Source organism: Cololabis saira, chromosome 8 (assembly GCF_033807715.1).
Source record: "Cololabis saira isolate AMF1-May2022 chromosome 8, fColSai1.1, whole genome shotgun sequence".
Taxonomy (NCBI): domain Eukaryota; kingdom Metazoa; phylum Chordata; class Actinopteri; order Beloniformes; family Belonidae; genus Cololabis; species Cololabis saira.
The window spans coordinates 13,585,251-13,606,718 of NC_084594.1; the positions used below are offsets into that span (position 1 = coordinate 13,585,251).

The 21,468-nt window shown below is 38.1% G+C and overlaps 1 protein-coding gene across 2 annotated transcripts in view; it reads right to left on the reverse strand.

Annotated features, from left to right (window-relative positions):
* The window catches only part of LOC133448364 (proto-oncogene tyrosine-protein kinase Src-like), a 28,244-nt gene extending 8,297 nt beyond the window's left edge, over positions 1-19,947 (reverse strand). Inside the window, exons 1-6 of one of the 2 annotated variants that reach the window (XM_061726807.1) lie at positions 19,523-19,947; positions 7,963-8,244; positions 6,588-6,687; positions 5,532-5,549; positions 3,557-3,655; positions 3,197-3,300 (exon numbers count right to left, since the gene is read on the reverse strand). In XM_061726807.1, coding sequence (XP_061582791.1) covers positions 3,197-3,300; positions 3,557-3,655; positions 5,532-5,549; positions 6,588-6,687; positions 7,963-8,236 — 595 coding nt within the window. In that variant the 5' untranslated portion in view covers positions 8,237-8,244; positions 19,523-19,947. The remainder of the gene's footprint in view (positions 1-3,196; positions 3,301-3,556; positions 3,656-5,531; positions 5,550-6,587; positions 6,688-7,962; positions 8,245-19,522) is intronic. The other variant, XM_061726808.1, reaches the window with a different exon arrangement.
* Between the last annotated feature and the right edge of the window lie 1,521 nt (positions 19,948-21,468).

The following is a 21,468-nucleotide window of genomic DNA, read 5'->3' on the forward strand; positions in this document are numbered from 1 at the left end:
TCAATCAGGGGGTCATATTTGCAAGGTGTTGTGACATCACAACCCTGGATCCTTGCATATCTCCACCTAAATGTACATGATCTTGCATTTGCTGTACCTTTGTAGTGAGTAGCTGCAAGAGCAGTTTTAAGGAGGCATAACTGGCTGCTGTGAGTGGGTTGAGAAAAAAACATAGCTGAAAAGCTTTTTGTACTGTATCTTGGTGGTATTTTAACCAAAACATGCCAAAAGCATTTTAACTATATCCCAAGAAATTGTGTTAACCTTTGAAAAGAAAAGAGTCAAACCCATTTGACTCTTGTCAAATGGGTTTATAATGTTATAATAGTTATAATGTTGCTTTTTTTGCATGGCTTTTTATTCTGTGTTTAGTGCTTTTGTCTTGTTTGTTTTTGGCTTGTTAGTGTGTTATTGTGTCTTGTGTTATTAATGCTGATGTTACTGTTGCTGCTTCATGTTGTTTCTGTTTTCATTTGTAGCAATTGTCTGTTGTTGAGCTTATGTTAACCTGTGTGTGTGTGTGTGTGTGTATTTTAGCTTGGTTTTTACCTTTTAATCTTTATTCTGATATAGCCTTTTTATTAGGAAATGTTTTATTGATTGTATCTAATAATTCTTTCTTTTAGGTTGACTATTTTTACACCAGTCCAGGGACAGCAGATGCAAAATAGCCTTTTAGGCTAATTCCGGCACATTTTACATTTGTTTAAATGTGTTATTAATGTGCATTGTCCCCGTTATCTAAACTTTTAAATAAATAAATAAATTTAAACTTTCTAAAGTGGGATGTTTCTACTCATATCTGGATTAGAGATTTCAGATACGATATTCAATTAACATCTTATAAAGAATTCATGTCTCCCAGAGATGACACATATCACTCACTTTCTCCCCAACCATCATTCTGCGGGTTACCCCTTTACAGCTCTACCCTCCTCTTATGCTTTTAAACATCTCTTCTCAGCGGGCGCTTGTATGCTAAAAGGAGCGGAGAATTATAGCCACGGGGAAATCCAGCATCCTTCAAGGCTGACCTAGTTCTGGCAGAGTGATTCACCCCTATCCATTCACAAGTCCAACCCACTCTGCCACCCCCCGTTTGTCTAAAGCAACCCCCCGAAGACTCTACCTACGTCACGAGGACTGGATCTGACGGCAAGGGAAAGATGCAGAAGTTCTCCACACGCTCGGCGAACATAACGCCAGAGGCCGTGAAAGCTAACTAATGGCTTAATTAGGAGAATCTGCCTCTTTCAAATCGAGTCCCTAAAGATCAGCTCATTTCAAAGTGAAATCGCTTCTGCTGCACAGCATGAAACCCAGGGACACAGAGCGTTTCATCACTTCTCTTTTTCACACATTTGTAGGTAGAATTTTCCTGCATCGGTGTATATTTTTCATAACGTGGCATCAAGAAAATGAAACACTGGAAGCCTTGTCCTCATCATTAACCCGTCACCATTTTTCTCTCTCATCAAATTATTATGTAGTCTATGAAATCAATCTTTAATAAAACCATATATAACATACTGTATAGAAGTATGGGGACACACATTTAAGACAATCACGAAACCAAGATTTTTACTAAAAAAAAAAGCAATGCGACTCATAAACAAAGTTGGATACAAGCAGCCAAACAACCAATTATTTATAGAGACAAATGAGCTTAAATTCAATGAACTGGTGGACTTCAAAACTGCACAGATTATGTTCAAAATCAACAATAACATGCTGCCAGACTGTATTCAAAATATGTTCAAATTAAGACAAAGCCATTACAACCTCAGAGGGGAGAGCAGATACAGGAAATCAACAATCAGAACCAACACCAAACTGAGATGCTACAGTGGCAGCGGTGGATGTATGGAATAAATTAGATAGGGATTTGAAATTATGTAAAACCTTAACCTTATTTAAAAAAACATTGAAAAGAAGGATGATTTCTTTATATCAAATTAATGAGTGGTGATGCTTGCTATGTTGAGTATTTATTTAATTAGTGATTTGATTTTCTAAGGATGAAGGTAACATGTAGACTGCACCTTTACTTTTACATTTTTTTTTATCCCCATGGAGGCAATTTGTTTTACTGTCAGTCTTTTCTCTTACTTCTTGCTTTCATTTTATTATTTTAATTAATCTTTTGAGGGTAGGCAAATAATTAAGCTTTGCCTCAGCCTACACCTTTTTCGGTCTAGATGGTATTTGTATATTGGAAATTTTTTGTAATGTTTTCTTTGAACAGTGTATTCGTTTTCTTGTTGTAATTTGTATTCTTTTTTTTTGTGATGTCATGACCGAAATAAACTAAACTAAAAAAAAAAATCTTAAAAAAAAAATTAAAATTAAAAAGTGATTTAAAAGAGTCCAAGATGATGTCTTGTTTTTGTCTAACTAATGTCTCAAAAGCTACTCATTACATACTACCAAGTGAACAATCAGCACATCATCACATTTAATAAGCTGGAATCAAACTGTTTGTACTAAACTTGTAAATTAAACTATCTAATACAATTTTCTACATACAGGACTGCAGCTCTAAACCACACAGTTTTTGCCTCATTAAATCTCACAATCAAATATGTAATTTCATTATTAAGTAATAATTTGGATTTTCAACACTTTTGAAAACATTCCATGAGGAAAACTGTCTAATACCGAGTAGGTCCCGTACTAATGCTGCCAAAAGATGCTCTGACCAGCGGGGGCACAGACAGAAAACATCTAAGGGGGTTCGGGAGGGTCTTGAAATAAATCCTTTGTGTCCTGAGGATTGTAGGGTGGGGCTTTTGTAGAACGGGCTTTCTTCCAACAGATGGCACCAGACTCGTTTTCGGGGAGTTTGGAGGTGAGGTGACACTTCTGACTCCCTGTCCTGTTCTCTGAGCTCTTAACACAATGTTTTGGCAGGAACAACGTCTGTTCTTCTGAGGGAGGCCACTACTACGGGGGGGAGGGGGTGCTGCTGCTATATTATGGGAAAGGGGTGACGTCTGGAAAATGTTTAGGTAGATGACAAGTGTAAAAGTTAATAAAACATGTACGCCATAATGTACAAGAACAGCAGTCACTTAACCCATCAGTGATTCAACTGTTACAGCTCACTGGCGTGTACTGGAAGCAGTTGAAGTGGTTACATTCATTATTATGAACAAGCACAGAACCTCTGGAGTGATGCGAACATCTGCTCTCTCACCTTTCGTGGTCTCACTCTCCCTCACCAGGAAGGTCCCCCGTCTGTTCTGCAGGCTCAGGAGGAGCCTTTCTGAGTCACGCCGGGTAATCTTCCCAAAATACCACCTGCCAGAGTGGGCCATAAAGAAAAAGATCAGAGAGAAGCTCCCGCTGAGCTGCCGAAACAGACGAGCACGACTGTGCAAATGGGCCCCGATGCATATAGATACCATTTCTGTATGTGCAACACTTTAACTGTAAACAAGGCGAGTGCCATGGTGCATTCACTCATCATTAGAGCACAACTATCCCAGATCAGCACTGGAGACCTCACTACACTTATTTTGTCTACAGGAGTGAAACAAAAACAAATATAATGTACTCTTCTGCTTGGATGGAGTCCGACGGAGCCACATAGTTGCTGGGGATATACCCGCTCTCTCCTGTTGTCAGTGAACGAGCGAGCCACCAGTCCCCTTCTCTGTAAAAGGCAGGAGACAAAACAAGAGCGCCAGACCGTCAATCAGAAGAAAAACACAGAAAACACCAAGTAAAACATGATAACTCTTGCTTTCATGATTTAATTGAGTATAAAACTTTAAGACAGGTGAAGCAGAATATCATCTACCCTGCTCTAAAAATTAAAAAAAATCCAAATAGGCAAAGCTAATCTAATTCAAATGTTGTGACTCACTAGAAATGATTTTGGTTTATTTTGTATTTATTTGCAGAAACCCCGCCATCTTCCCAAAGTTTTCTTATGTTTATTTTAATTTTTGCTTTGCTTGGGATGTTTTTGGGCTGCCACTTTGGTTCAGAGAGTGTGTAAACACCTGTTCACGACAAGCACAGGTGTGTGAGTAATTTAAAGTTGTAGCAACAGAAACAGGTAGGTATAACTCTGTTCCTGAAGAGGAAAGATTACGTAGTGTTTGTGACCTGAATGTTGTTGAGGATGAGCTTCATTTTTTGTTTTATTGTCCATTGTATGATGAAGCCAGGAAGTTTTTATTTCAGAGAATGCAAGATTATAAACCTGAGTTGTTTTGGTTAAAAAGAACTCAGTTAAATTGGAATGTTTTTTAAAGAGGAGGTTTTCTCTATAGCTAATTTTATAGAGAGCCTGGAAACAGAGAAAGGACAAATTATATGAAAATTGAGAAAGGATCTGATCTGTAATGTATAAGTGGATATTATAATTTTGTGTTTGTGTTTTTGTTTGTACGCAGTTGATGTTTGTTTGCTGGCGTAGGGTATCTGTGTCTTGTAAGCCCTTATAGGCTGGGCACTTAAAAGGTGTATGACACATAAATAAACAATTAATTAATTAATTCATTCATTGTAGCAAATAGTTCAAATTATTTTTGCCTCCCACCTTTCCGTTTCACATGTACAGGCCTACTGAGAAAATATGAGCTTGACTCCTCCTCTTTCTCAGACTCTAGACATGTATTTTGTGTACTGCTGAACTTCAAGCCCTTAGGATCAAAAGTCGTCACATTTCAGCTTAAATGTGTTACATTTACCTCGCCCTGCATGTGAGGACTTCAGAGAATATTGGTAGAATCAGCACAAGTAAAAGCAGAAGAATGACGAGTAATGGCTCTCACCACATACAGTACACGTCAGTGTCTGACTGTCATGTCAAAGCATGCAACGATCACGAGACGAGTGTGTTTGGGTATTATTATTTTATTATTATTATGCAACAGCGATAGTTAAACTGTCACTCTGTCTCACCTCTGGCACAGTGTTCAATTTTAATCACCCTTATCTGTTTGTTACTAGCCGTGTCTTAGTATTTCTGGAGGTCAAAGCAACTTATTGCAAGACATTGAAGGCAGGGCTACGAATGTTATCTGCATAATAACATTTTGAAGGTTGTGCTTTTCCCAAGCAGAAGATGTTTGTAAGTGTGCAATCCATTTATACAGGTCTCGATTTTTTTATTTCTTCCTCGTAGATTTTGGCTTGAATAGGAAAAATATGTAAGATTTAGTCCTGAAATACTACAGTGTGTCAAAATAAATTGAGATTCAAATCACTTTGACTCAACCTGTATTATTATTCACAAAACAGAACAGAAACCACCATGTTTTAATTTATTCACCTTTAACCCATACACCCACGTTCCCAGAAAGATGTGAAAAACATATTAAGACACAGACAAAGGCAACCTTTTATTCTGCCTGAATTAACCTCACTTTAACTGCTGCAGTAGTTGTTGTGGTACGTGTAATATAAAGTAATTGATTGCACCATGAGCTTGGTCAGACAAATCCATGCATCTGCAAACGGACCGAACAAAAGGTTGCATGAAGTTGCTTTTTCTTTGAATGGTATTAAATATTACTGACCTGAAGCTGTACTTTTTCCTAGGAGAGACCATGAAGCATGAGAAAGGAGGAGAGAGGGAGAGATAACAGACACAGCAGACACATCAAAACACGGCAAGAAGACACAGCAAGGCAAGAAGCAAAACACAGACAGAGCAGAGCAGCTGCAGATGTTCTGAGACAACATAGTGGGAATATTTCAAGTTCCACTTTAGTGGACTTTGTGGTTTAAAACCCATGTATTTAAACAAAAACAAAGAAACAATACCTCATACAACTGAGTACTGTTGAAATATTTCTCATTTTCCTCCATAAAGAGCCAAATCTTTTATTCAAGATCTTAAAGAAAAAAAGAAATCCAAGCAAAAATTGAAAGGTGTAACTTCTTTACTTTTTATTTTTCAGTCAAGTAGTTAAGATTGCACTGTTTTACTGCACACTGAGTAAGTTATTTCTTTTTTTTAATACCCACTATGTAGTGCCAGACTACAGCAAAAGAACAGCAGACCAGACTTAAGACAGGAAGTTATGGAAAGAATACACAAGGAAGAACATTGTTTTGGTTTTAAACACCCGGATGAGAATTTTTCTTCGCTTGCTTTCACATGGGAGAAGCAAAGTTTGAATAAAAAAGGAAACGCATGTCTCAACCTGAATGTGTACCCTGTTCCTTCCACCAAGAAAATCAAATTGCATACTTCAACATGTGTTAAAGTCCAACAAGAATACTTTTTTTTTTTAAGAATCTTCTGTGTGGAGAAAAAAAAAAAAAAAAAAAATGTGAGGAAATTTCTCAGAGTGATTCACTCTCTAACTCTGCGTCTTAGAGATTATGATGATGGCAGCTGCCCAAAAGGAGCAGAATGCGTTTGCAAAGCGCCGTTTCTCCTCCGCTTTAGTAAACAGATGGGAATGATCGCGCCACGGCTACCAACTCTGACTCTCGCCGAGTCTGTCTCCGTTCATTCAGATGTAGATCAGTGTGCTCACGCGTGTGGCAAGACATCTGTTCATCTGTAGATATTTGGAAATGGGTTGCATTCGTGGAAAACATATGACTTGACTGCTGGTTCTTACGTGTTGTTGACTATTTGCAGCCGGTCGTTTTTCCTAAAGGTCAGATCAGACGCCGTCCTCGACTCGTAGTCGTACAACGCCACAAATGTAGTCACACCGCCTGCAAGAAAACAATCCTGATTAGTTCCTTTGCATACTTACTGAACCTGTGATTCAAATCAGAGCCGGTCATTGATCAGCTCATTAGACGCATAGCAGGAGGTAACATGCTCCTGATGCGCAGGCGGAGCCCTGCTGATCTGCAGATCACAATTACATCCTCCTCTCACACATTCGGCTCGTGCCATCATTGTTTATGAATAAATGTTTACACAGCCTCTGACCAAACGTGTCGGCCCAAATACATCCCAACCATCTGGCTGATCTATACAGTCTGGGATACACACTCAATGACAAGTGATTATTTGTAGTGAAAGGAGGACAAAAAGTCACTGGATCTTACTAAAGCCGGTTTTCAGCTTTATTCACATTACTACTTTTATTCTTTATACATAAAGCCAAAAGGTCAATTGACTGGAAGCAGCAGAAAACATCTGAATGTCCTTTTATTATATTATACAGGAGTGATGCTTTTGTTTACTGGACAGACCGGCTCCTAAAAGCTGTTTCCTTTATATCAGGGTTGGAAAAGTTTCAGCTCGAGATCAATTTTGAGTCATTTAGTTACTTTTACTGTGGTATTTTTTTTCTTAATTCTCTAATTTGTGTGTTATTCTACTTCCTATTCATTCAAAATATAACTTCTAAACCTTTTCTAAAAAGCTCAAAGCAGTCAACTTTCTCAGTCCTTGAAGGAAAGAGGAGGCTATACAGGACTGTCTCAGAAAATTACAATATTGTGATTTTCTGTAATGCAATTACAAAAATGTCATACATTCATTACAAATCAACTGAAATATTGCAAACCTTTTATTATTTTAATATTGCTGATCATGGCTTACAGCTTAAGAAAACTCAAATATCCTATCTCAAAAAATTAGAATATTCTGGGAATCTTAATCTTAAACTGTAAGCCATAATCAGCAATATTAAAATAATAAAAGGCTTGCAATATTTCAGTTGATTTGTAATGAATCCAGAATGTATGACATTTTTTTTTTTTTTTTTTTTTTTATAAATTGCATTACAGAAAATAAAGAACTTTATCACAATATTCTAATTTTCTGAGACAGTCCTGTACATCTGCTTTTATTCTCAATAACTAATCTTGTCCACGCCATGTGTTGATGCAACCTGAGCAGGACTGAAAGACAAAAGCACAGGTCACGTCAGGTTACCGTAGGTTCTGTTTAATATTTAGCCTCAATGCCTTTCATGTCCTCCGTAAAGTGCTTTGTCGTGCCTTGTAGAAAGGGACGACTAAAACAAATCTTACCTGACAGAGGCCCTCTGTGAGGTGAGGTGACAGAACCCGTGTGATCCACCCCTCCGAAGGGAGTGAGGTCGGGGGTATTTGTTGGGACCGGCTGGTGCTGCCCCTGGTGCCCCCGCCTGCCCATGCCCACGGCAGGGCTCCGGTTTGGGGTCTGGGTCTGCTGGGCCGGGCCCAGGTGGTGGAAGTGCCCGCTGTCCGAGCCAGTGCCGATGGTGCCGTCCAGGCTCATGGAGCGCTGGCCCGGCTCTTTGGGCTTGCTTTTGCCCGCCCCCATGTGCAGACCTGGGACAAGAGCCAACGATGAGTTAGAATGCAGTACTTAAGGTGCAAAGGTGCATTGCTTCAATCCACCATCAGATACAGGACTGTCTCAGCAAATTAGAATATTGTCATAAAGTTCTTTATTTTCTGTAATGCAATTAAAAAACAAAAATGTCATACGTTCTGGATTCATTACAAATCAACTGAAATATTGCAAGCCTTTTATTATTTTAATATTGCTGATTCTGGCTCACAGTTTAAGATTAAGATTCCCAGAATATTCTAATTTTTTGAGATAGGATATTTGAGTTTTCTTAAGCTGTAAGCCATGATCAGCAATATTAAAATAATAAAAAGGCTTGCAATATTTCAGTTGATTTGTAATAATTCCAGAATGTATGACATTTTTGCATTACAGAAAATAAAGGACTTTAATCACAATATTCAAATTTTCTGAGACAGTCCTGTATATCCAAAAATACCTTCATCCATCAGGATTCTTCATAGTGAACTGATCCATTTTATATCAAATATTATGATCATTGTTGTCATCATTTCACAAGATTGTTAAATAAGGTTTTTTTTCTTCTTTTAATTAAAAGTAATCAAACGTAAAAATTCTCATTTCTCTAACGAGCTCATTTAAATGTGGCTAAGCTCAGAAGATGAAAGAATTATGAACAAATATTCATTCAAACAAACATAATTTAAAAAGAGGTTTTGAAACAGATCTTGCTTTCCCATTCACCCACCCTTCCCAGACAAATCACAGAAGTTTATCTTGTACGACGAGTGCAACATACGTATAATGTAATTCTCCTAATCCACCATATACCGTCTATGATCCAGGTTCCATTCGAATTGTTTAGCATGCAAACACAAATTCAAGGTTATCTATCCAGTTGGAGCGAGTTTGAATAAATTAACATCCACAAAGATGACAAGAATTTCAGAAAAAAAGGGGCTATGAACTGTACTGGTGTGGCATGTTAAAGCTGGTGAAGTGACATAACCACAAACGTATCACATACTTTTATTACATCCTGGTAAATGCAAAGTCCAAACCGAGCTTCCATCAACAGCACATAGACATACAAGTTCACACGGTCAAGTGCATCCACAAAGTTTGAGGGCCTCGTTCACACAGCGAGTTTGTTCCTCTCCTCCAGGCTCCGAGCGGTGAGTCACTGTGAAACCAGCTATTTCAGGCCAGCTGAAACAGTCACACACAGATGAAACAGCCTTGTTCCTTTGTAAAAAAGAAGCGCTCTCAGTTCCAGACAGAGTGCTCGCATGTGCGTAGGTGTGTGTGTCTCTGTTCATGTGCATTAGCAGCTGTTTGTTGGCCTTTGGGAATCAAGGCTCAAACTGCACACTGACACCAAAGCGCAGTTGTATCTCACATCCTTTTTCCAGTAAATGTATATACCCTTGAGTTTCCAACACATGCACACACACACTTGTGGGCCTGACAGACAGGACAGAGGAGGGTTATTAGCAGACGGAGAGGAAGGAACTGGCTACATCTTTAAAAAGAACGTGTAGGTGGCTGTTGTGTTGAGCATGGACAGCTGAGGCTTAGTGGGTGTTTAGTGCGATGTGTGAACATAACATAATTACACAGGTATGGGAATTCTCAAAGACATGGCAGGGTCCCCTCTGTGGAGATGTGTGGGTGAATAAGCCTCTGCGAGTTCGGGAATATGAACAAATTTGAGCAATTTCTGCAAATTTGGATTCAAACTCAGCCAGGAATGTCATCTGGTGCATTTGGGGGTTAACGTGTCAAACTAAATGATTATGGCAAGGGGTAAAGATTGAAATCTTAAGTAATTTGAATTCATCACAGAGTCATGGATGCAATGCAGGTGTTTAGACAGTTGATACAAGCAAATAGGCACTAACAAAGGTTGTGCCAACAAAATCTTACCAAGAAATGAACTTAAGATGTGTGCATTGTTTTTAAAAAAAAACGAAATGTATCTTTAACCATCAAATTAAAATAGTGCGTCTGTCTCTCTGTGGTGCCCACGTTATTGTCCAGGGTGTACCTCATTTCTCTCCTCATGCTACTGCAGCTGGAACAAGCTCCATCCCCTTTGACCCAGAAAAGAAGGACGAGAGTGGATTGATAATGCAAATGTAATCAAGAATAATTTCACTGTGAAAATCAATGCAGGGCGAACTAAAAAAGTAAGACTACAACTTACGCCTGGGGTAATTCATTTGCAGACCCGTCAGTCAATTTTCTCATGCTCCATATATTTTGTATTTCGACATTTTATTTCGCAAAGTAATTCACAACTGAAGCTATCAAGTAAGACAATGTTTTCCACTGCAGTATACTGGAATAGAAAGTATACGCATCATTGGATTCTTACACTCCCTTACTGCACTCTGATAAATTGTTTCCACAAAATCTACCAGGAATTTCCACTGCATCATTTAGAGTTCTGCGTTTTAATTTAGAACATGACTAACAGAACCGCTCCTGTCAGCTTGAATAACTGCCTCCTCGACTGCTCGGTTGGTGTGCCCCAAGGGCCGATCGTGGGCCCCCCCCCCCTTCTGTTTTCTGTTTACATATCTCTTGGCCACATTACGAAAGAACATAACATACATCACCAGTTGGATTGGAGCTAAAAGATTAATCAGTTTCTTGAACCGAAATTGCCACTAATGCAATTAGCTAATGGCAATGGTCACAATTAATTACCGTATAAAAACTGATTATTGTGGACTTTTTCGCCACTTAATGAGGCAACACAATGAAAATGTGCCAACATCTGTTCAACATCTGCTCATTGAACAGTTTCCTAGGGTACTTTACAGCACCTTAGGAAGCTGTTCAATGAAAATGCAGAGGTGGCACAGAAGCAGAGGTGTCAAAAGTATTCACATTCATTACTCAGGTAGAAGTATAGATACTAGAGTTTAAAAATACTCCTGTAGAAGTTGAAGTATCAACTCAAGTTTTTTACTCAAGTAAAAGTATAAAAGTACTGGTTTCAAAACTACTTAAAGTATAAAAGTAATGTAAGGGGGAAAAAAGCCTTTAAGGACAAAAGCCATTGAAAATGAATGCATCTTAGTATAATGCAAACATGTTAAAGAACCATATATGTGTACTATTGAGCATTAACATGTGTTTCAGAGAGCAGGAGATATGATGACTAGTTGCCTATAAGCAGTGGTGGACAGTAACAGAGTAAATTTACTTGAGTACTGTACTTAAGTACATATCCAGAGGATTTGTACTTTACTTGAGTATTAGATTTCTTTGGTACTTATTACTCTTACTTGAATACATTTCCAAGACAAATATTTCTACTTTTACTCGAGTAAATTTCTAGGAAGGCTGAAAAGTACTCGTTACTTTCAGGTCTGCTCTTTTTTCTCCTTCCCTAAAATCCTATTGGACACAAGCTGTTTTTGTCAAAGGAGGAGACCTATCACAGTGCACGCTCTCCACTGGGATGTACGTAAAGCAGAAATACGTCAAGCCTCCTCAAAACGATACCGCCAAAGTAGCCTGCGTTTGTCAAGACAGAGCCGCAACAAGTCAAGACAGAGCTGCAACAACGGCTACGCCTGCGTCAGGAGAAGAAAGACAAAATCAAAAAGACAATAGGATGGTGCAGGTTCATTTGGTTTCAGTTCATGATTGTTAATAAACTCTGCATCATCTGCTGTCCTCTTATTCTTCTAAAAGCAGCACATCAGTGCAGCTGGTTTCAAAGAGTTAATTCTCAGAAACAAGAGTTAAAAGATCCTTAAATTAATTTAGAAAAAATATAGTCATTTACTGATGTGGAAAATAAGAAATTTACTCTTACTCTTACTTTTACTTAAAGTAAATTTAAAAGCATTTACTTTTGGATACTTAAGTACCTTTAAAAGCAAGTACTTTTCTACTCTTACTCGAGTAATATTTTGACTGAGCTACTTTTACTTGTAACGGAGTAAATTTTGACCAGTAGTATTTGTACTCTTACTCAAGTACTGGGGTCGAGTACTCTGTCCACCTCTGCCTATAAGTATTGTAATGGTGCAAAAAGTCAAACTTCAGAGGCATTTTATCATTTATCCTAACCTTTATTGGAATGTACATCCATGTTTAGTTGCAGGAATCTGAGGGAACGGATGTAAGAACAAAACTGGACAAGAACATCTGAAACAACCACAACCAAATTCACTCTATCCGGATGGAGCAATTTAACTGGATAATTTTTGTTTAAAGGCCGAAATGAAATAGAGTAACGAGGCTGTTTTTAAAATGTAAGGAGTAAAAAGTACAGATAATTGCGTGAAAATGTAAGGAGTAAAAGTAAAACGTCGTCTGAAAAATAATTACTCCAGTGAAGTATAGATAACCAAAATCTCTACTTAAGTAAGGTAACGAAGTATTTGTACTTCGTTACTTGACACCTCTGCACAGAACTAGTGCTGGAGTTGCAAACGAAAAAAATACTAATCCACTGATTTATCTATTTTTTTATTAGTTTAGTGAATATCCAATAGAAGCTTGAATTTCAAAATGTTACTTTCTCCAAATCATCCAGCCCTAATCTGAAAGACACTCAACTGGTCATGTTGACAGATAACAGGTCCCAGCAGCCTCAGTAATCTCACAGCTTTTCGTATTAGCATGATATCCTGGATGGTCAACGTGTCCTTAAATTTAAGGATTATAGATCAAAGATCATCCCATCTGATTCCTCCTAAATCTACTGTGATCTACTGGTTCCAATCTATAAAATAATATAACATGGATGCTAAAACAACAAGTAATATTTGATTCAGCCTTCTGGCTCTGGTCAAACATCTTGTTCAGAATTGTTTTGTTTTCCTCCAAGTTTAAGGCAACTTCCAAATAGCTGAAAGCCTTGACTTTTGTACTGGACTATCCTCAGGTCTCAGTCAGGGTTCCTGCCACCGTCTCCTGCTGCTCCAAACCACCACAGCTAGACTCATTTCAGGACTAAAATGCTCATATACAGTACCTGTGTGTTCGCCTCCCTTTTAGATTTTCTATTGATTTTAAAATCTTAACTGCTCCGCTTCAAAGTCTAAAATGGCCATGCCCCAAAATACTTCTCAGACGTATTGACCTGGCATATACCGTCCCGACTCCTGAGCTCTGCAGATGGCCTTCTGCTGGCGATTCCCAGGTACCAGTGTCTAACAAAGGGAGATAATCCTTTCCCATTAGAATTCTCTTACCACTGAACTCGGGCACACTAGGACTCGTGCCGTCTTCAAAACAGTCGTCTTTGTGAAAGCCTTTGGCAATGTCTGATATATTTAGAAGACATTCTTATTATTGAAGTCTTGTGAACATCCATTTGACCAGACTCATTTTATAACTTCTTACAATATATTTTGTATCATTTACAAGAGTAAAATCTTGAGTAACCAAATAAAAAATATATTTGTTTCATCACCCTTGTAGAAGTGAAACCAGATCATCACATGTACGCGAATAAGTTGGTTGAAAAATGAAAAATAGATGTATATTAGGGCTGGGCGATATGGACCAAAAGTCATATCTCGATATTTCTAGCTAAATGGCGACACTCGATATATATCGATATTTTTTCTGTGCCATAATTGGAGTTTCCCCCAAAGCATTATAGCATAGCATCTCTGTTAGCTTCATTTTTTTCTGAGGTAAACCCTCTTGTTTTAATACAAAGCCTCGTGCCAAATGTCACACAGGTACCTTTATTAACAGAGTTCTGCACAATATCAAAATGTATAAAACAAATGAAATAAAAATAAACTGCCTGCATATATAGAATAAAAATGCTTCTTGAATAAAATAAAACAAATATACCTTTCCTGCATAACAATTAAATTCAAATACACTGTGCAATTATTACAATGTAGACAGTAACAGGCAGACTTTTCCACTGAGGTTGACAGTTGTGCAAATAACAAAACATTTGTGCGAATCTCAAATAAAGTCAATTTGAGTCAATTTGTCCCAAAATAAGCTATATCAAAATCGTAAAAAAAAAAAATCTTTTTTTTTAAATCGATAAACGATATTGTCTCGTACCATATAGCGTTTGAAAATATATCGATATATATTAAAATCTTGATATATCGACCAGCCCTAATGTATATATATATACATAAATAATAATAATCCACAAGTGCAATGCAATATTGAGTTGGCCTTTGATAAATGACATAAACAATCATTACAATCTCACACTGGTGATCAAAGGTAATGATCCTTACATTCACGTTATACAAGTCAGGGGGCCAAAACTTCCACGTGTTCTCTCCAGAGTACTACACACACCAGAGAGTTCTGGAAAGCTTCACAGCCTATATATGTAAACGACACGGCCGGCTCCATCATGTAATGGAGCCTCAAGTCTTTCCCTATTATGGAGTTGGAGTGCAAGAATATTAATCGGTGTGAACATGTGAGTCAATCCATCACTGCAATCAAGAATAGAGAGTTGAGGAATGATGATCATTTAGCAACTGAGACAAAACTATAATCAAACAATTAAAAGGATAAACAGGTTTACAATAAAAAATTAATATTGTGAGATATTGTGCAAAAATGTGAGTTGCATAAAGATGGAAAAACATTGAGAAATGGGAGACGAGGAGAGAATTCGGTCCCTGTGAGTTTTTCCATACAGCACGAGTACAGAGGATCGTGGGAGAAATGAACTGCAACATACTTCAACTGCCAGCGACGGCGAAAAGAACAGGCACCTGATCAGCAGGAGGCCTGGATGGGAGGAAGGAAGTGAGGAGGGAGATGAAGGAGGAGGAGGGTGTGCGTATATACGGTAAAAAAAGCTCTCCTTTCTGGATGCAAAGCTGAATCTCTTTCCAGCAGAAACCCCTGTTGCTTTGCACCTTGCACCTCACATCTCTACAGAATAAAACTTTAACATGCCTTATAATTGTTAAATGTCTGAGTGGATTTTTTTCCCCAGTAAATGTAAGAGGGTGAGCTATTATTTACCTAAAATAAATGGTACAATAATATGAGACATTGTTCAAAAAGTCAACAAGAGCGATACAATAAAATGCAAAGGCTTTCAAGCACTGATTAAATCTGGACTTTTTTCATAAGAAACTTTAAGAACTAGATATGAATCATGGAAAACACAGAATGTATTCAAATCCTGCTCCCTAAACCACAGAGGAGCTGAAAGGCACTTCAATATTGACTGTACATTTATTTCCACCCCACATCTTTCTCACTTTCTAACCGCTGACTGAGTGTTATCAAGTCCATGACCCATCTATGTACATGAACTGAATACTGAGTGTCAAGGAAAGAAAAATAATGTGAGGGGTGGAAAGAGGATGAGAAAGTGGAGGAAGAGTACCTCGATGCCTCGAAGGGATGCAGCTTTAGAAAGCAAAGCAAGTCTTAACACTTAACAAGTACTGAATCACATAAGGCCAGTATTCTCACGTCATCTCTATATGAGTCAAACAGACTTTACACTTTGTTCAAACTTGACTTAGAACATTGTTATGTCTCTTTGTACACTAACTGATTTTATTGTTATGATAATATTTTCCATTTCTTTGCAACGTTCATTAGGAGTCATAATGGGATTCTAGTCACTTAAGTCTGGAGGTCAACGTCTACAGCTTTCAAAATGATTGCTCCATTTTCTGCAGATGTTTAGAATCCCAGAGCAGGTTAAGGTTTCCATTCATTAGGTATCTCAAAATCTTCTCACTTAATTTGCAAGAAAAAAACCCAACTTGATTTCTAACCAGTTTCCTTCCTACCACCATTCAGGTGAAACGTCTTCACAGCTACTCAATAAGCGGCCTTGAATATTGCTGGAGTACAGAGCATGCTGAAAACAGGTTCCTGGTACATGACCTTAAATCCTGAACAGCACAATTTGGTGACAAAGACATCTAAAAATGTCATATAATAAGCTTTTAAAATAGATAATTTCAGTGAAATCCATTTAAGTCAGAAGCCCAGATGAAAACAGCCTCTGAGATATTAGGCCCAATTTTTCTGTCTGTCAACCAGAGCTGGACAAAGATCCATTGTTTAGGGAAACAATGAGGGAATTTGGTACTAAAATGACTGCACGATAACCACTTCATCAAACACAGACCGCTGAAAGACACAATTAACTGGAGGTGACTGAGTGACAGAGTGAAGCAGTAAGCAATGGACTGAACTGCAGGACGCAAAACTGAGAAAATGTTGATGTATCTTCTAAATATTTGAAATTACGCTCAAGGGTGTACGTTGTTTAAATAAAGAGTTCCAGTAGGCTACCAAATCATTAAAGTAGCTCGTTTTCATGTGATATAAATAAAAACAAACAGCAGGTTACAGAGATTCTATGCTGGAGATAAAATGTTAACAAAAGCAACAAACCATTCTGTTTCCAAGTGCTGCATTTGAAGGATTAAATCAAAATAAATAAATAAATCGCAGATTTCAACCAACCGACGTACCCAATCTGAAGCTGCTCTTTTAATCCTGTGAGATAAACTAGAGTGACTAACGGAAATATGAGAAGCATTAAAAGGGGATGGGGATGTGTCTGACAAATATAAATTCAGTGATGAAATGACCAATCAGCTGTTTGTGCTTTTAGACAACAGACTGCACTCATGATTGGATATGAACTGCTTATTTTAACATCATTTAAACACAATTGTCCCTACTCATATGCATTTTGTCACAATATTATGATAATTTTATTGCAACAGAGCCAAATGTTACAAACAGGACCTTCATGGCTTACTTGCATTTGATGTCACTGATTTAGTTTAACAATGACGTTTTGCAAGTTTAGTTAATTTTCAACATGAAACTGAGCGCAGCAGCTTCTCTAAATGTTACTGTGTCACAACAACACAGGCCAACAGTTACTGTACTGCAGAGAGTAAGAGACTTCCAGACTATTTTTCAGCTGAATAGGGAAATTACAGTTCACCCTTGGGAGGGGAGGCAAGAAAGAAGGGGGGGCTGAGGGGAAAATGATGGTTCCTCAAGATCAAATGAGAGGAAATGTGCACATTAGCGTCACCGTCTTATCTTGCACTGAACTGCACAATGACGTGAAACAATACAGTCCACAAACAAGTACGACATGCTCATCCTTGGCCTGGGTCAGAGGGAGAAGGAGAGGAGAGAAAAGGCAGATTCTTTAAAAGAAGGCCAAAGAAAGACAAAGCAGGGAGATAACTATCAAAATCACGTCCCATTTTAGCCCTGCGACTGACACAATCTCATCTTCCTCCATCATCTTTTACCTTCTAGATCTCATCATCCTTTTCTTGGCATAGCTTGGAGAGTGTGAGACTATGTCTAGCTCTCCTGTCGCATCTCATCGCATCCTCCCAAACACATACACACAGGAAAGACAAGAGGAAGATGAAGTTGTGGAGGAAAAGAGAAGGAATGAAGGAGTCGACTGATAAAAACCGCTTCCGTCCGTCTGCGACTGATGGCTCTGACAGGCAGCGATCCAGGCCACGACGAACAGCTGCTCCTTACTGATTATTTTTACTGAATTTAAAAGGATGTCTCATGCCAGAGGTGCCACAAGTGAGTCACTTAAAATAAACCCTTATATAATAATACTACTATGCAGGTTTTGAGTTATTTTACTTGCAGATGTGACACCGAGTCATCACATGAGAAAAACCCAAACAAGCTATATTTGCAATTTACCAACTATAATACGAAAATTGTAATATGCATGTTCCTTCTAATGAGTTATATTCTTTGCATGTACTGTCTCTTATGAGGCATTTTTGATGACTGGTGCAATGAGGTGATCAGTGAGTCAATACATAGACTAAAGATTCTGATAAACAACTTTTTGAGTCATTACCTGGACAAGGTGAGTCGTTTTTTTCTGTGAAGGGTGCAAAACTCTGGAATTCTTTACCGACTAATTTAAAATTAGAAACGTGTGGCAATATTTTCAACAGAGGACTCAAACTATGGCTCAAGTCTAAACAACAGTGCCTACATGAATAGGTCAGGTCTGGTTCTGCTCTTGAATGTTGTCTTTGCTTTATATCTTATGTCATCCTCTAATTTTATTGTATATCTTATTGTATTGTATTTATATTATTTTTTTAAAAGCCTCCTGTGGACAAGTGTTGCAAATTAGCATGTATGCTAAAACACTCAAACAGTGCATTTGGGTTGTCCTATGTTATTGTGATGTCCATACCAAATAAAGAAATATAATAATAATAAAGAACATATAAAGCTGCAACCGTGGATTTTGCAAACTTTCATTAGGCATTTTATATTTTTTTCTGACCACATGGTCGAGGAAAACACCATAGCTATTAGGAAATGATGAAAAGGCATCATAGTTGTTGCCTTACAAAGCCAAAAATCACATTTTGATCCACCTTTTCATGGCTCTGTAAAAGGCATTTGCAAATTATTTAAAGAATACATTGAGCAATCCAACTAAGTACTATGACATTGTTAGTTGTGAGGAGCTATTTATATATATCACCCCCCCCTCAACTTAAGTGTCTTCATTCATGAACAACCTGAATCCATTACCTTATGGAAATTAGCTGGAACTAAACAGCCCAAAAACCAACTGTAAACAGATTAGTCACATAATTAAAATTCTATTTCCACGGGATTAAACACCAGTTGTCAGCAAAGATCCTTTCAAAGAATCACGGGGTGGGGTGCTGTGCCTACAGGAGTAGCAGCTGTCAAACTGAAATGTATTTGCTCGGGGGGGGGGAGAAAAAAAAATGAAAAAAATAAATAGGAGCTACACCCAATCATTGTTTGCCAACGTCCACGCCAGGTGCGTAATCGTAGATTTGTGAATGGGAACAGGGATGAGGGAAAAAAATGATGATAATAATAAAGGGAACAATGCTTGCGGGGCTGACTTGGCTCACAAAAACAGCGCATATGCGGCCTGATGAATCAAAACAGGTGCTTTTACAGCTCCATTTTGAATTTCGAAGGATTGTTGCCTTTATTTTACATTCACGGTCGACTCACTGCGTTTTCACGAAGCACTGGGCGTCGTGATGATGCATGAAATACCAGATTTCCACAAATTTGCATTTTTGCTGGGTGCCCGGCAGAGACTGAATGTGCACAGAGTCAATGGCCTATACGCAACAATGAGACGCAAATCTGTGAAAGCTGCATACGCCGTGTCGTAGAGTGTGGATAGAGGCAGGATTGATCCAAATACTATGGATTTAAGATAATTAAAAAAAAAAAAACAGCATAAATGTAATTCCATCGCATGGCTGGGAAAAAAAATAGTTAACTCACCTTTGACGCGTCTTGAGATTCACCCCAAAAATCAGAGACGCGCAGCGACGAAACGTGTCAGATCCGTGTATTTGTCCTCATTAGAGGAAAAAAGGAAAATACAACTGGAAACCTCGGTTAGACACGAAAATCCCATGGAATGGATCTCAGAAGGGTTGAATCATGACTAGGAGCGGCTTTCATGGGAGGAATGTGAGAGCACAAGCCGCCGCCGGCTACGGTGGGCCGGCCGAACACGCACAACCTTCCAGCTCAGCTGCGCCGCGTCGAGACGGCAGCGGTGTGGCGTGGAGGAGACATGCCTCGTCAGGGGAAAACCGGGGGACAGCGCATCACTGGCGAAACACGAGAAGGAAAATACAGAGAGGCAGGATTTTTACGCATTTTGCGGACCCACACTGGCGTCGGGACCATTCTCGTCATATTGCGCAGCTCGGTTGCGTAGAAAAATCCCCCAGGCATTAAGCAGACACGACCACTACTGTCTCCACAAGTCTGAAAGTGTCACGACCAAACCTTTATTTATTTATTTATTTATTTATTTGATAATTGTTTCTTTTTGACGTTTTGTAAAACAGAAGTTCAATACTTTCTTCCCTTTTTGCTCTATTGCCAACTATAGTTGCTAAGCAATGCACTCAACTAACAACTGGCGCAGGGGCGAAAATCCCGGGGGGGACAGGGGGGACAAGTCCCCCCCATTAGTAAAGCTGTCCCCCCCTAGAATAATTTAAGACAGAATTAATAATTTTGGAACAATGCAGTAGTATTTAGTAGTGATGCACCAAAATGAAAATTTGTGGCCGAAACCGAAATAAGTAAAATCTCATTACACTTAAAACAAGAGTCATAACCAGAAAAATAACTTGTTATTTGACAATTTTCACCTGTTTCAAGTAAATTTTCAATTGAAATAAGTAGAAAAATCTGCCAGTGCGACAAGATTTATCTTATAAGCAAAACAATCTTGTTCCACTGGCAGATTTTTCTACTTATTTTAAGTGAAAATCTACTTGAAACAGGTGAAAATTGTTGTTTTTTTCCAGTGATGAGTCTTGTTTTAAGTGTAATGAGATTTTTTTTAACTAAAAATGAGACATTTTAACTAGAAATAAGACAAATATTCTTGTTAAGATTTTGGGTTTTTGCAGTGTATTATGTCAGATGTGCTGTATTATTGCCACCTTCCGCCTAATACCATTGTTTTGTATTACTCTAAGAAAGGTCTTCTGCCTGTTTGCGAGATAGAGTTGAAAATGTCAAAATGCTGTATTAAAGGAAGGCTAAAACTTTTATTCCTTGTCCCCCCCTGGATTTATTCTCTAAAATGTTTCTGTTTATTGTCCCCCCCCAACTATGAAACGGGATTTTCGACCCTGAACTGGCGCATATTAACTAATACATCGTACCCCGGTTGAATTGGTTTGATATTGGATATTGGATATTCGACATTCAACACCCATAAAACTTGTGATACATACCACTGATTTTGGTCAATCCACTTGTGATGTGTTCATGGTCATCTAGACTATATATCACAAAACAGGAATTATTAAAAAATCATATATATTGGCTGATTTAAAAATCATATATACGGGCTGATTTATTATGGTTTAATGAATTCAACACCCATAAAACTTGTGATACATACCACTGATTTTGGTCATATTGCTTGTGATGTGTTCATGGTCATCTAGACTATATATCACAAGAGAGTAATTATTATAAAATCATATTATGGGCTGATTTAATGAGGTTTAATGAATTCAACACCCATAAAACAATCAGTGTTATGTATCACAAGTTTTATGGGTGTTGAATTCATTAAACCACATTAAATCAGCCCATATATATGATTTTTTATATGATTTTTTAATAATTACTGTTTTGTGATATATAGTCTAGATGACCATGAACACATCACAAGTGGTTTGACCAAAATCAGT